The sequence below is a fragment of the Argiope bruennichi genome, chromosome 7 (genome assembly GCF_947563725.1).
Source record: "Argiope bruennichi chromosome 7, qqArgBrue1.1, whole genome shotgun sequence".
NCBI classification, from domain to species: domain Eukaryota; kingdom Metazoa; phylum Arthropoda; class Arachnida; order Araneae; family Araneidae; genus Argiope; species Argiope bruennichi.
The window spans coordinates 16,197,888-16,213,341 of NC_079157.1; the positions used below are offsets into that span (position 1 = coordinate 16,197,888).

Below are 15,454 nucleotides of genomic sequence, written 5' to 3' on the forward strand. Positions count from 1 at the left end.
TATCGATAGTGAAAAGGAATTGTCTCTTGAACAAAAATTAGAATTAGCGCTAAATAAAAGAATTTCAACGAACCAAAATAAAATACAGAAATCAACTATATCCAAAACTATCCGACGAGAAATCGATTTATTTGAAAATGAGGGATTTAGAGGTAAATACTTGGAAAAAGTATATTGCGCATTGCTAACAGTACCACCCACTATCGTAGATGCCGAAAGAGCGTTTTCGACAGCTGGTCATTTTTCACACAAAATTACTTTTCAGGCTTAATGACTGTACAAGTGATGCATTATGTTTCTTAAGATCACATTTCAATAATTTGTAATAGTACCACAGACTGAATAGTGATATTTACACTTTTTTGTGATTTAAATAAATAAGATGTTCCTTTACTTTTTTGTGATTATATACTGTTATAATTTATAAGTTACAAATTATGTTTTGTGATATTTACACTCTCTAACAAAACTGGCAAATAAAACAATCCCTAAACACAGACAAATTGCCTAGACAAATCCCTAAACACAGACAGGCAAATTGCAATCCCTAAACACAGTATTTCAACTTCCATATGAAGCAAAGCATTCTTCTTTCGCCCTTATTCGCAAAGGAGGTGTTAACACACCAACAACAATGAAGGTCTTATTATAACTAGTGTTAAAGTAAGTTGGATATTGTTTACAGGTTTAGGTGATATAGGTTTTAGGTCATGATAAACATAAATAATTATCAAAATAACTTTTTTTTAAAACGAACCATCACTAATTCGGTATTTGTGTTAATACGGCCATCCTATGGTCTGATATCTAGTTGATTACAGAGAGACAGATTACAGCGCGTCTGATATACAAAATCAGAATTGTTTCAAAATCTAACATCAGAGAAGAAATATAGGATGATTTTGGAAGGATAAAAAGAAAAAGCGACGTTTGGCGCAAAAGCATGTGTTTACACTAAACTATCCCATCTGCTAGACGCATTTGTTCATTGTGACTTTTCTTCACCTCCTAAAAATAAACATTTTGGCAGCGAACAGATCCAAGAGCGGTGACATTAACTCTTAGTCATGACGATGCGAGTTCAACATGCGCTTCTAATGATGATATGCTCTTCCGATTTCTTGGATCCTCATTTCCGCTTTAAAAAAATAAAATATGGCTGAAATAACTCTAAAAGTTTTACGTCTTTTCAGTCATTAATGATCACTCAATCCCGGAATTTCGAGTGAAATATGAGCAAATGGAGGATAAAGTGAAAGTAAGTTTGAGTATCATCATTTCGTACTACGTTGTTTCAAAACATCTTTTCTTTTTATTGGATAGACGGTTTTTTTAATGGTATGATTGTTGTAAGAAGACGGTTGCTTTCATTTGACTTTTGTACAAATTATTGACTTACAGTTAAGAAATATTGTATATATATGCACTAGAATATGATTTTATCAAATATATCTAAAAAGTTTGTTTATATTAAATATATTATTTTTTTAAAAAAACCGCTGTTTTAAAAAGTTGAAAATGTTGAAACCTATTTTGAGTTTTTAATCTTTTCACTTAAATTTTCTTTTTATTATTTAAAAATACATTTGGTACAAAATTGTATTTGTAATTTCAACAAAAATTAATTTCTCTGTAAATATCATTACGTATATTTTTAATGGACCAGTTCTTTCTTCCCTGAGATAACTGTGTTTTTTGAAGCTTCTAAATTTGGCTTTTTTTTAGCCTTTTATTAAGATATTTGTTTTTCAGAATTTTCTGATAATTAAAAGTTATGCTTTAAAAAAAAAAGCTTATCTTTCAACAAGCAGAAAGCTCAGTAGAAATTTGAAATGCAATCCGATATAAATTTTGTATGTTTTTCTTCAAAAATTCTGACTTTTTAAACATTTCAAAGACAACTGATATTCTGAACCCATTATATGCTCATTTTAATTATATGCATTTTACACTATTTTATTCACATGTAAGCATATCTTTTAAAAATAAAAATCTTAAAATAGAAAATTTATATTTTTGTCATGTGTTTAGCCAATATCAAAATTCATCATATTTTAATAAGTTATTCAAATTTTATCATTTAAAATTTTTACTGAGCATTTTTAAAGATATAATTCTTAATAGATGCAAAGATATTTATTGTTTTGCATAGCAATATCTTAGTGCTATATTACAAAAGTGAATAAATTATTTCATTCTATATTTTCTTCACCAAGAAAACTTGAAATTTTTTCTGAGAAACACCTGTTGTTTTTTATAATATACTAAAATACTGCATTCTGATATTTTAAAAGTAACCAAAGAAATAGTAAAGTACTTGGCAAGAAACCACTTTCTCGCGTAAACATTCTCTGAGGAAAAAATCACCAAAAGTGTTGGAACGGTAAAAACTGAACGGAAAAAAACTCCCCCTAAATAATCTCTACTAATAATGAAGATAAATGTCTGTTTGTGTTGTTTTGGCGTTCTACATTCAAGACCATTTGACCTTTCACTACCAAACTTGACACGCATTTCCACTTCGGGAAGTGGGGATGTACACCTCTGAATGATAGTTTTCGAGTTAAAAATTAATCAATTTTGTAAATTTGTTGGTAAAAGGAAGATTAAATCGCATCCATTGTTCCATTATATGTTTAATCGAATGATTTTATTCTATTCTTGAAGCTAAAAAAGAAGCATTATGTTTAATATATATATATATGTAATGAAGAATAAGAAACTGAATTGCAGTATCATGAGAATAGGAAGCTCATTTGTCCTAAAATTTGTTTTCAAAAGCTCTAAAACATTATTGGAATTGATTCTCTTATGATGGTTGGTTCTCGCTCTACGAGTGGGTATAAAAATGGTGGGTGTCGGCTACCGTCCATCGATGATGGGACGTGCTCCCCAAAGGAAAGGTTGTTCCGTGGCCGGTGATAGCCCTTAGCCTATAGTTCCCGACAGTGTTGCTGTCCAGGCGGAATGGTCAATCATTTATCCATGTGCCTTTAGTAGCTGGTTAAGTTTATGATGGTTCATATACAAAGATTATTAGAACAAAATTATTAAAATAATGCGACTTTGATGTTTGTGTCACCATTTGATGATTTACAATGCCTTCTTGGTGAAATCATGAACATTTTTTTTATGTATCCAGAGTTTAATTAAAAGTAAACACAACTAATATTCTCATTTAATTAGTAAATCCAGAACGTGGTTAGGAAAGTATAAATGCTGAAGAGCACTATAAATACAAAACAACTAATTTTTTTCCTCTCTTTAATTTCATATTATAGAATAAAGTATATCCATTTTTACTGTTATAAATCAACTCATTAAATAATTTTATAGTAAGTTATTTTAAATCCATAAAATTTGTTTCTTCCAAAAAGACATTTCTTATAGAAATAAAAAGCTATTGATGCTTAGGTTTTTGTGCTCAATTTTATCAATGTGCATATAAAAATTATTATTTTAGAAATGTAATTGAATTTTACTGGTATGTTGTATATGATCTAAAAACATTTATGTTAAAGGGGCATAGACTTTTTAACATCTAGGAATCTGGAAGAAAACTGTCTACTTTGTTATTTAACAATGCATGCCACAAACTTGCATTTTCCCTTAGAAAAATATCTATCTTTTATCTTATTTCACACATATTTTGAAACCTTAATATTGGCATCTATGTATTTGAGAGAGCAATAAATATGGGTAAAATTTTTAGAGAAAAAGTGAGTTTGTCCCTTTGCGCGCAGGATTATTGATAAAATATTTATCTAAACATACTATTTTGGATATCGAAGTAATCTAAATATTCAGTTTAAAACACGGAACCACAAATTATTTAATTTCTGTTTCATCTATCAACTTAAAACAAAGTGTTAAAATGAGTTAAAATTTCAAATTTTCACATTCTCAAAGCTTTTTTAAGAGAAAATGTACAAGGAATTGAGGCTCAATTTGTAGAACATAATACATATATTTAGTAAAAATTTCATGTAAAAATATTTAGTAGATTTTTAAATATTGCTCTCAAAATTACCCTCCCCCCCTCCAAAAAAAACCCATTTTGGGATAAAGAACATTAAGGTTATTTTTTACTTTAAATTAAAATTCTGTTTTTAAGAGGCTCAATTTAAAAATAATTACATAGTACATACTTAAAAAAAATTTCTTGCACATATAATCAGAAAATTTGTAGCAGTTGAAAGAAAATGGAAGATATAATCACAATGCGAAAAAATAGATTACATTCATAAAGCAGTTTTTTTTTACAAATTATGTTATTATTAAAATAATTTGTGATTTAAAATATTTTAATTACTAATTCTCCAAACAGTTAAAATCCTAATGGTTTATATGTTGCGTCTTACTAACTAACTTACTAACTTTTCTCTTATCCTGACTCTTTTTTCGAACCGTGTTTTCTTTCGTCTCTTTCCCAGCTATATTCTCCTCATGTCAGCTTTTGGCTGAGAATTTATAGCATAGCCACTAGTAAACAATCCAAGCTCTTCCATGACATCGAGATGGCCCATGGACCCTTCATAGATAAGGATAGCAGATTCGTGGATTAAAATTCTGCGACCACTGCTTGAAATCTCATGTCTCATAACTTTCAAAATTATGGGAATTTTTTTTTTAACGCGGACGGATTGTTTTAAATTGTTCAGAAAAGACTGGAGGAATATATCTATATCTATACTTATAATAAAGCTCAATGTGTGTGTGTGTGTGTGTGTGTGTGTGTGTGTGTGTGTGTGTGTGTGTGTTGGCGCTCTACAGGCCAGACCGTTTGACATACAGCTACCAAATTTGGTCCATCTATACCTTGGAGGTTGGGAATGTGCACCTGGGGTTTCTTTTTTCGAATTTTTAATTAGAATTTTAATTATTAATTAAAAACTAACTTTCCCGCCAAAAAAATCTTCCATTTTCCCCACCGCCAACTTTTTCGCCAAAAAAATCTTCCATTATCCCAGCGCCAAACGAGAAAGGCTTCAGTTTTTTTTCTCCCAACAGTAATGAGGCTAGGGTTAAAATTTTTCGGCGGATTATTTCAATCGGTTCTGTTTATTTTCTTAATGTTTGATGCATTTAAAATTAAACATTGTTAATGAATCAATCTTTCAGATTCATTCTGAAGTACTTTTGAATTAAAATAAAACAGAAGAAAGGAAATTAAAAATTTCTAATCCGCAAAGCGTTACCCCAACTGGCGTAGAAAAAATCACGTATTTGCGTTACGTAACCGGCGAAGAAAATTCACGCATGCGCATTCTGTTCTGATTGTTGCCATGACAACGTTATCAATGGATGATTTAAATTATTTTTGGGTTAGTTGCATGCTTTGGTAAGTAAATTGCATTTGTGTTAGTTATATATTTTTTGTATATGCTTATAGTTTTAAGTACATCGTTTTTTAAGTAGTTTTTTTAAAACCTGTTTTCAACCGTTTATTTTAAACGATTCGTTTTATTTTCTTAGTGTTTGATGCATTTAAATTTAAACATTGTTTATTAATCGATCTGCTCATAATGAATCTAAGAAAATTTTGTTGACCAACTCTTGAGATATTACATAAATTAAAAAAGATATTCTTTAGTGCCCATAAAATTTAAACGCTGAGTGACTCTATTTTCAGTAATCAGATTATAAAAAAATGCTTTGTTTCAGTAAAAAATATTATTATATTAATTGAAGATAAATTCTTTCCACTTTAATTTAAAGCATAAATTCTACGGGTGCTAACAGAAAATGAGAGAGATACATATTACGTTATGACTGAAGGCCTTTATAATATTATGAATGAATTATATGATAATCAAAATTTGAAGTTTTAAAATATTTTGATGAAGAAGCTATTGAAGTAGAAATTGCATAAAATATTTAATTATTAAAATTTTAACGAACATTAAGATTGGCGAACCGGCTGGTCGCCAAAGGCGGCTAGTATATATATATAATATAAAATAAAAAGTTTTAAAATTTAACAGTAGTATGTATTTTATAAACTTTCATGAACACAGACAGTAAGCAAAAACGGTTTTTAATAAGTTTCTTTCAATTGTAATCGGAGCCGCAGTGACTTGGTGGCAAGGGCTCGGCTTCGGAACCTGAGAATTTCGGATTCGAGACTCTATTCCACCAAAGAACCGTCGTGTAAGCGGGTCTGGAGCACGTTAAATTCGTCCTCCACTGATGTGGAAGAGGAATGGTTGGAAAAGAGGATGCCAGCTCAGGTGTCGTCCTCATCATCTGACTGCGGTTCAAAATTACGACTTCTCTACCAAAATAGCCCTAGTGTTGATTTCAAACGGGACGTTAATATAATTAGGCTAAACTTCAATTGCACTCTTTATCTAACTTAGACCAAAATAATATTTTCTCCTAAAACCTCATTTTGAGATATAAGCCAAATTATCCCATTTCAGTAAAAGTAGGTTGAAAGTTAATTATCCTAATTTTAATCTTACTTAATTAATTGATAACCATATCCCTTCTGTAGAGCAGTATTTTCAATCCGTTAAAAAAAGATATAATATACTTAAGCATTAGACATTTGTCACTGTCAAGAGTTTGGCTTACTACATGATATTGATGAACTTTAGGCTCTAATTTTAGTTTTCATGATAACTTTGGCTATTTATTGCTGGCATGATGTTTATACACAAATATCAGCTTTGAAAATAATCATACGCCCCTTTTTATTTTCAGTTTTATTGCGGCACAGTTTTAACAGCTTAAGTATTGTAAATAAACTTTTTACATTGAAAACTTATCTTGAAATAGAGCATTGGATGCGTTTCAGTCTTAAATTCCGACGAGTTATTTCTGCCAATATTACTTCTTGAATTTTTCTCACCTGAGTGTTTTTACATTCGCTTTTCGTTCTTTGTGGCGAGAAAAGTAAAAGAAAGCTATTGTTCTCCCTGCTTTACGATTCTGATGCAATATTTTCTGCAATTGCGTGCTGCAAAAAGTGTTCTAATCCTCCCTAAGTTAAACTGTTAGGCTTAGAGTTACCAGTTTTGGAATACATATTCTTTAAGTTTGTATGTTTTTATTAATAAAATGTTTTTAAAACTTTTAATTAAATTATTTTATTAATCAAAAAAATTAATCGTTATTTTTATATTTCACCAGAATAATTAATAAGTAATATTATGATTAATAAGTAATATTATGATAAACGAAATTGCATTTGTTTGACATTTTAAAGGTGAATTATCACTTCCCTATTCATTGTCATAAGAATGTCTTTAAACTGCATTCTTTCTGAAAAATGAGTAATGAAAAAATCTTTATGCACTGAATGCAACAGCTGATGCAATCAATCCAGATGAAGGGGGGGGGGGACAGAAAAATTAAGTTTAAAATATTTTTAAGCTACAATACTTCAGACTGAAAGTTGGAATCTTTTGTTTCGTTATTCTAGGAGGGAAATAAGTCATTAAAGAAACATTTCTAATGTGAAGTTTTAACATTGTATGTCTGCAAGTTCTATAAAACTGAATATTAACATATTAATCTGCGAAAAATTATTTATCATTATATTTTGATAAATGCAGCTCCTGAAAGATGTCATTTCATAGGCTTATATTTAATCTGTAATTAAAGAAATTTAACAAATGCCATCATAAATATGTTCTGAATATTTGGCAATCACAAGTAACATTCATTATTTATTAATAAAAACTAATTATTAAAACTCGTGGGAAAATCAAAATCCTTATATTTACTTTTATGTTTTGCTGAATGTCTTTACAATTTTGGCACATAAAACAATTTTTACAGAATTTTTTATATATTATTGAGAATTTAATACTAATATTCAGTTATTATAAAACAAAAGCAATTAAACAAAAAAAAAATGATTTTTGAAGATAAAATCGAAATTAACGTCACATAATTACGCTAAGTAAAACGCAAGGTAAAATTATATTTTTCCAATTTTATTGTGAATTTGGAGAATTTGAGTGAGTTTAAAATAAATCGTTTGCTCTTGATTGTGGAATTCCAGCGAAGCGAATGTTTGCAAATATGGCAACAATCAAACTATGACATATCATTTCCTTGTTAAGACAAAGTGCTATTCGTTTACGGAATGCATAATTTTCATTCGATAAAGAGCTTTGTGGATAGATTGATGTAAACAATGTTCGCCAAATCAGTTCGGCACCTTTACTCACGTTGTTCGAATCTTTGGACATAACACGAACATCTTTGAAGTTTCGAAACGTTGCTGCTTTTGACTAAAACATTTTAAGTTGTTTAAGTCTCGTCGACTTGTAGTTAAACTTCGAGAGTGTTGACATTTTAATTTAGAAAAGTTTTAAGGGAGAGGGTTAAATTAAATATGTTTGAGTAAGAATGATCATTTTCCGTTTAGAAATATAAGTTTTATAATGCGTTTCTAGTGTGAAAATAAAAATGTATAAGAGATACTTAATTCGGTTCTCTTTTGAATTTGTTCAAAAGTTTTTTCTGACGTTGATATTAAAAGCTATCAGCTAAAAGTTGATATTAAAAACTATCAGCTAAAAGTTGATATTAAAAACTATCAGCTAAAAGTTGATATTAAAAACTATCAGTTAAAAGTTGATATTAAAAACTATCAGCTAAAAGTTGATATTAAAAGCTATCAGCTAAAAGTTGATATTAAAAACTATCAGCTAAAAGTTGATATTAAAAACTATCAGCAATGGTTTTCCAAAAACATTTTCGTATAATTTCTAATAAAAGTGAATTTGGGCTTTAGAAACGTTTTATACCAACTGATAGAAACAAAAATTTGAAGTGAACTACAATTGTAATCACAAAATCACCTTCCAAATTTAATATAAATTGCATTTTTGAGTTATCGCATTTGCATGCTTCTGAAAGTACAGACCGCCAGAGGGTCCACCCCTTGTTGTATTTGGCTTAAAATTCGGCAAGTGTATATATTATAGATATTAAGTCTGTATACTGAATTTTATGCATTTAGTTCTCTTCGTTTTGTAATTATTGCATTGTCTTATACTTCACCAGCCGATCAGACAGACATCCTCTTAATATACTTTGCCCAAAATTTGATTGAAAACTACAAATGGTATGTAAAAACTATGTACCAATTTTTATCCGTTTAACTGAAAACGTTTTTGAGTTATATTTATGACAGACAGACGGACGAACATTTTCCAAAAATGTTTTTTGAACTGAAGGAGGTCTGAAATGTGGAAATTCGTCAGAATTTCAATTTCAATTTTTTGACGATTTCAATACTTTCTCCTCTATTTCGTGTATTAGAAAGTAATTACTAGAGGGCAATGTAGTTCAAAAAAGTAGCAGAAGATCGGATATGTGCAACCAGGATATCGGGGCAGTGAGTTGGTTTTTGTTGTTGATGCGTTGAGTACATAAAACCGTCGATACAATAGAAGGAGGAGGTGCTGCATGGTGTTGAAGTGCGCAGTGACATTTCTACTGTTTTGAATTATTTTTACAAAAAGTTATCAACTGTCGTGGATTCTAAACGAGGTTGCCCATAATAAAAATTTTAACATTGTTGTCAATGACTGTCTGAAGGCTGTGGCGAGAATACATTACTGTATAGGACGGTTGCACATTGAGCCAAAGCGTTTAATGCAAATCGAACTGAGATTGTGGATTTGCATAAAAATAACACAGGTCGGCTATACATTCCTCAACATAAAGTTGTCATTGCAGATTGCTGATTTCTACAACACATCTGGCCCGGCTATACGGCGCATACGTCACGTTTATTGAGACACTTTCCCTATACTGTTGCATGACAATGCTCGTTGTCATGTTGCACAAGATCGTTTGCGAAGATCTTTACTTGCACAAGATCTTTGTTTTTTTGGGCTTGGGTGTTGGAACATTGTTGTACTCATCTGAAATGAGTCTTTGTAAATACTACCTGTTTCCTAAGTTAAAAGAACGAGACATTCAATTTCCTAACATGCCGTCTGTGAGTAATACGGCACACCATTGCTGACATCAGCAAACAACACCTTTGCAAGGGTATCCTACGGCTTCCTAGCATCTGGAGAAGAAGTAGAAGACTTTGATAGGGATTATATTAAAGGAATGTAATGTATTTTCTCTTGTCCGTTCATTAAATAAGTGTTTTCCATGTATGTTGCCATTACTTTATTTACTATAACCCTCTTGTATAAACTGGTGATTCATAATTCAGTTTGTCAAACTATAAGGAGGTTTATTAATGTTTTCTATGATTGAAATGTTTATCGGCGATGTGCTTTTATGAAATAAATTTGTGAGATCTGGAATTACTTCGAACAGGAAAAGTTGATCTGCAATTCTTTTTACTCTATAATCTTTATTTCTGGTAATAATTAAGAAGAATGTGTGTGTCTGTCTTTAAATGTGTTTGCTTTCTACAGGACAAGCCTTTTGACCTAGATCTTTAAATTTGGCACAGATACGTTTTAGAGAGTGAAAATTTGAATCGAGTAACTATTTCTTGTATGATTTTAGTTTTTTTACTAGAACTCTCGAACTCTGGTTTTTATATAATTTAAAATTAAAAAATTCCCCCTTAATAATACTGATTTAAATATAGAGTAAATTTTAATAATTAAGAATATTTTTTGTACAATTTTCAACGATAGATTTCATTATTGAACTGAAGTTCAAAAATTTTTTACAATATTCCCTTTAAAAACTAAATCGCGTAATTTTTTCCCATTACTGTAAGGAAAAAAAAGGATATTGTTTATTATCGTGTACTTCATATGAGAAAAAAGAAAAAGCGGTAAAATTATCATGAAAGTTAAAAGATTATTCTGAATGCTACTTTTTTGTAATATAACTATGATATAATGGGATTTGACTCTTTGGGAATGGTTCAAATACTGAATTAACAGAATAGATCAAAGATTATTAAAATATCATGGTTCTGATATCTGTGTAATTATTTAATTTTTAAAAATATTTTCTTCGGTAAATCGTTATTATTAAGTTACGCATAATTCACTGAAAGAAGTTACGCAATATAACATATTTTACTTAACCCTTTAAAGGGCCATTTTTTTTCTAGTCATATTATGTTAAAATATTTTTAGGCTTGAAATTAGAATAAGAAAAGAGATTCATTTAGCTTATTAGATAAATTTAATTTGATTAATTAATTAATTTGGTTAATTAATAATGAAGTAACAAATCAAGACACATCATTTTGTGTGAGATAAAGAACTGAAGCATCTAAGTTTCTGACTTACTAAAAAAATGTGTCAGAACTTACGCCAACCTATATAATTTCATATAAAGATTGATAAATTTGGTGGGAAGCATACTTCCCACGGCCCTAGAAAGGGTTAAGTTACGCATATTTAAGTTAAAATATTTTTTTGGAATTATACATGCAATATACCAGTTTGACGAAATTTGGCACATGTATAACTTGGAGCATATGAATATGCACCTCAGAAAGATTTCAAAATTTTTAATTTTAATTAATTAAAAATTTAACTTAATTTTGTTGCTTTTTGTTATAATTTACAGAAATATTATGGCATAAAAATGAATTTTACATCGTTTCAAAGATTAAAAAAATATATTTATAATTATACATGCTTAATAATCTTGCGAATTTTTACTGAACTGCGACAATTTTTTAAAAAATATATTTTTTTTAACCTGATTTCAAGCAATAGATTGAATTGTTATCCTAACTTTTAAACCGTTTTCCTTCTTTCATCAAATATTTAATCTCGTGATTTTATTCCATAGTTAAAAGTTAAAGAAAAGGGATTCTGTTTAAATTCTACATAATTAATAAGACAAAAAAAGTGGAATTACAATGTCACAATGTTTAGAAAATAGATAACGCTATTGAAAATGTAAATATCCGGTTTATGTTATGGGATTGTCTCTGTTGGGAAAATTCATGCACACGATAAACAGAGCTTCACTTCGAAAATTAAAATAAAAAATAGAAAAATGAAATCTATCGCAAATTTCAAGTTATCATGTGAGAACATTATTATTTTTTAAGTCATTATTTGTCTTAATTAATTTAAGTCATTAACCAGTTTAAACCGGTTTACTAGAGCTCCAAAACGTTTCCGCAATTGAAAATGAAAATTGCCATTTATGCTTTATTCATTGCCTAAGCGATTTCGAGCTTCAAAACCCTCCAACCAAAACAAGTTCATATTCTCACAAAAAGGAATGCCACGTTTGGAAGCTGAATAACTAGCGTTTCCGTCGCAATGCGATTTACAAATGATAAACTATTTACCATTACATTTGTAAACATATTAATTTATATAGAATTTTTATGAAAACAATATTTTTATAAACACAAACTACTGTTTTCTAATTTCTGAGATCATAAAACAGTTTCATAATGTATTAATCTTAGAACAGGAGTCAAATCCTGTGATATTTCCCATTGAAGGAAAGAGAAAATACTTTTTATCAAAACTGTAACTTAAACGCGAGTGAAGTTTTTAAAACATATTATAAAAATGAAATTATTTAATTTCCCCTGGAAAAAAAATTACATTCCATGAAAATAACAGCCATGATGTCATAGTTCTACTTCAACCTTTTAAAAACGCATCTGCTGTCAAAGAGTATACGTAATAATAAAGCAATTCTGGTAAAAGCAAGTCAACCTTTTAAAAACGCATCTGCTGTCAAATAAGCATTTGTAATAATAAAGCAATATTGTTAAAAGCAGGTCAACCTTTAAAAACGAATTTACTGTCAAAGAAGAATACATAATAATAATAATGCAATACTGGTAAAAGCAGGTAAAAAATATCTGCGATTAAAAGATGATGAGGAAAATTGCCATTTATGCTTAATTCATTACCTACGCGATTTCGAGCTTCAAAACATCATGTTCTCACATGATAATAGTTTTAATGTTAGACTATTTGGCAGAATCATGAAAATGAAGTTATAATGATGAAATCGAATATAACCAATATTCCCAGCTAGTTAATAGGCAAGACGAGCCGAGGAGACTAGTATGAAATAACACTCGATGAAATCAGAACATTCCTAATTATTTTAAGTTCAAAGATGTTTTTATATGCTCGGAAGCATACGTAAAAATATTGTAAAAGAAAGGGAATCAGATGCAAAAATAAAAACCAGCGGGAGTTGTCTCTACAAAACTTTCTCACTTACTCTAATAAATTCGTCGTACCAGAGAAGGCTGTACATAGTATTGGCGTACAATAGTTACGAAATATTAACTTTTGGCGTGAATTTAGCCTTTTTACTGAATCTATTGTGTGATACTTGGCGAGGTTTTTGCAAGCTAATTCCAGGCATGCAGTTAATAGTATCGAAAACCGAATTTATGTTTTAGAGATGTATTTCTCAAGAGATTAAAACCAAAATTTGACATATGACTGTGCTTGTATTCATAAAATCCCATGCCAAATTCGATACATTTAAATCATTACGTTTTTGAGTTATTTCGTTGACATGTTTTTGAAAATACAGACGGTCAATTCCTTGTTGGATTTGGCTCAAAATTTGATAGGCGCCTACATAATAGATGCCAAATATGTGTACTGAATCTTATCTATCCAGTTCTCCTTGTTTTGTAATTATTGTATTGTATTCGAACATCCGGACAGACGGATTTCCTCTTAGATTTTACAGAAAATTTGATATAAATTTGTAAATTTTCATGTAAAGAACAGATATAGAATTTCAGAAGTGTAGATTAAGGCTTTTTTTAGTTATCTCTGTCAGACAGACAGACAAATGGAAGGACATTTCCAAAAATGTGTTTTTCGAACTCAGTGAGGTCTAAAACGTGGAAATTCGATATAATCTCTTGTTTGAAATTTTTGAGAATTACTATATTTTCTCTTTATTACGTATACGGACCCTCGGGGGGGCACCTCGAAATGAGGATGAGATGCTTCCGGCATGGTGGTTGGATCTCGCCACCCTTGAGGGTACACTAATAGGTGGGGGATCTGGCTCCTCCCATCGATGACGGGACGTACTTCCTTCGGGGATGGTTGTACCGTGGCCGGTGGCGGCCCTTAGGACTCAACCACAGTTCCCGCCAATTGCTGTTGCGGCGGTCCGGTCATTCAGTTTTATGATTTAAATCCGTGTGCCTTAGGGCGGGTCGGAGAGTTAGATGGTTGACTTACTACGTATACGAAATGAATTCTGTGAGTGTAATTAAATCAATTTTTGTGGTTTCTCTCTTAGGCTAATTTGGGAGTATGACAGTAAAGATTACTATTATGCAAAATGATCGTCATAATAAAAGTATTAGGAATTAAAATTTTTGCAACTGTTGCTGTAGATATGAAGGGAGAAAAACTTGCGCAAACTCTTTGCTCCAGTTACGCAATAGGCATCTTTCTCAAACATGTAACACTGATTCATGAAGTTCATCTGATTACCCCTTTCAGTTCTCGTACACTCAAACTGTTTGGAAGCTCTTCGAAATCCCGTATTTCAACGGCATGCAGGAGCGAAAAAAAAGAGTAAACTGTCTCCTTTCTGTTTATCTTTCGAGCAACAAGCTGGAGAATCTTCTTGGCTCCATTCCAGTGCGAAGCAAAATTTGTAAAATTTCGAACGGTGCTTCCTTAAATAGGTCAACAACACGCTATCGAAGGCGTCACAGGATTTTCTTACGTAAGAAAAACAAATCGACATTGTGACATAATTCTATCTTCATTAAAAATTAGCCAACTTCCTGGGGTTTATCAAGAAATACTATAAATCATGCATTTTCGCACTCGGCTACGTGTTTATCATTAATCCCAAGGTTGCCAGCACCCAGGACGCACAAAGCACTCGCCCAAAGACGTCTGCTGTCAACATAAACACTTCAGAATGACTCTGCAGTGCAGAAAATCTCCGTTTCTCACGATTAATTCAGCCATCGCGGAGTAAAAAGAAAGGAAGGAGTTTATTACCGCTTTGTAAGTGGAGAATTTTTTTTCTTGTTTCAATTTGCATTGTCAGGAGACTTGTAAATAGTTTTAAATGTCTCATAAATGGGCCACGTTGACACTTCTCTAAAACTGCTTTCATGACGTAATTTTATTTCACTTTTAAGAACTTATTAAAAGCTAGAAGCTGTAATGATCAGACATAATCGCTTTGTCTTATCGTTATAACTTGTGTCCTAAATTTTATTTTAGAAGTTAATAATTCATACTAAGAAAATTTTTAAACAATTAAGCAGATTTCTTATTTCAAGAAATTCTTCCTTCTGTTTGAAAATAAATGAATTCCTGAACGATTTTTTTTTTCGTAATCTTCAATAAGAAATCTCTGCTTATAATAAAAATAAATGTTTGTGTATGTATTGACACTTTACAAAGCAGACCGTTTGAGATAGAACTACCCAAATTTGGCCCAGATATAATTTGGAGGGTGGAAATGTGTAATTTGGAGAGTCATTTTTGAAATTAGAATTTTAATTAAGTGAAAAATATGC

General features: G+C 30.5%; 1 protein-coding gene across 4 annotated transcripts in view; it reads left to right on the forward strand.

The window, feature by feature from the left end:
• The window catches only part of LOC129975634 (organic cation transporter protein-like), an 81,421-nt gene that overhangs the window by 16,815 nt on the left and 49,152 nt on the right, over nt 1-15,454 (forward strand). The window contains exon 1 of one of the 4 annotated variants that reach the window (XM_056088720.1): nt 1,051-1,258. The exons of 1 other annotated variant lie outside the window; for it this stretch is intronic. In XM_056088720.1, the coding sequence (XP_055944695.1) occupies nt 1,241-1,258 (18 nt within the window). In that variant the 5' untranslated portion in view covers nt 1,051-1,240. Of the gene's footprint in view, nt 1-1,050; nt 1,259-9,969; nt 10,131-14,915; nt 14,934-15,454 lie in introns of those variants that run through there. 2 more of the 4 variants (XM_056088722.1, XM_056088724.1) reach the window with 2 other exon arrangements.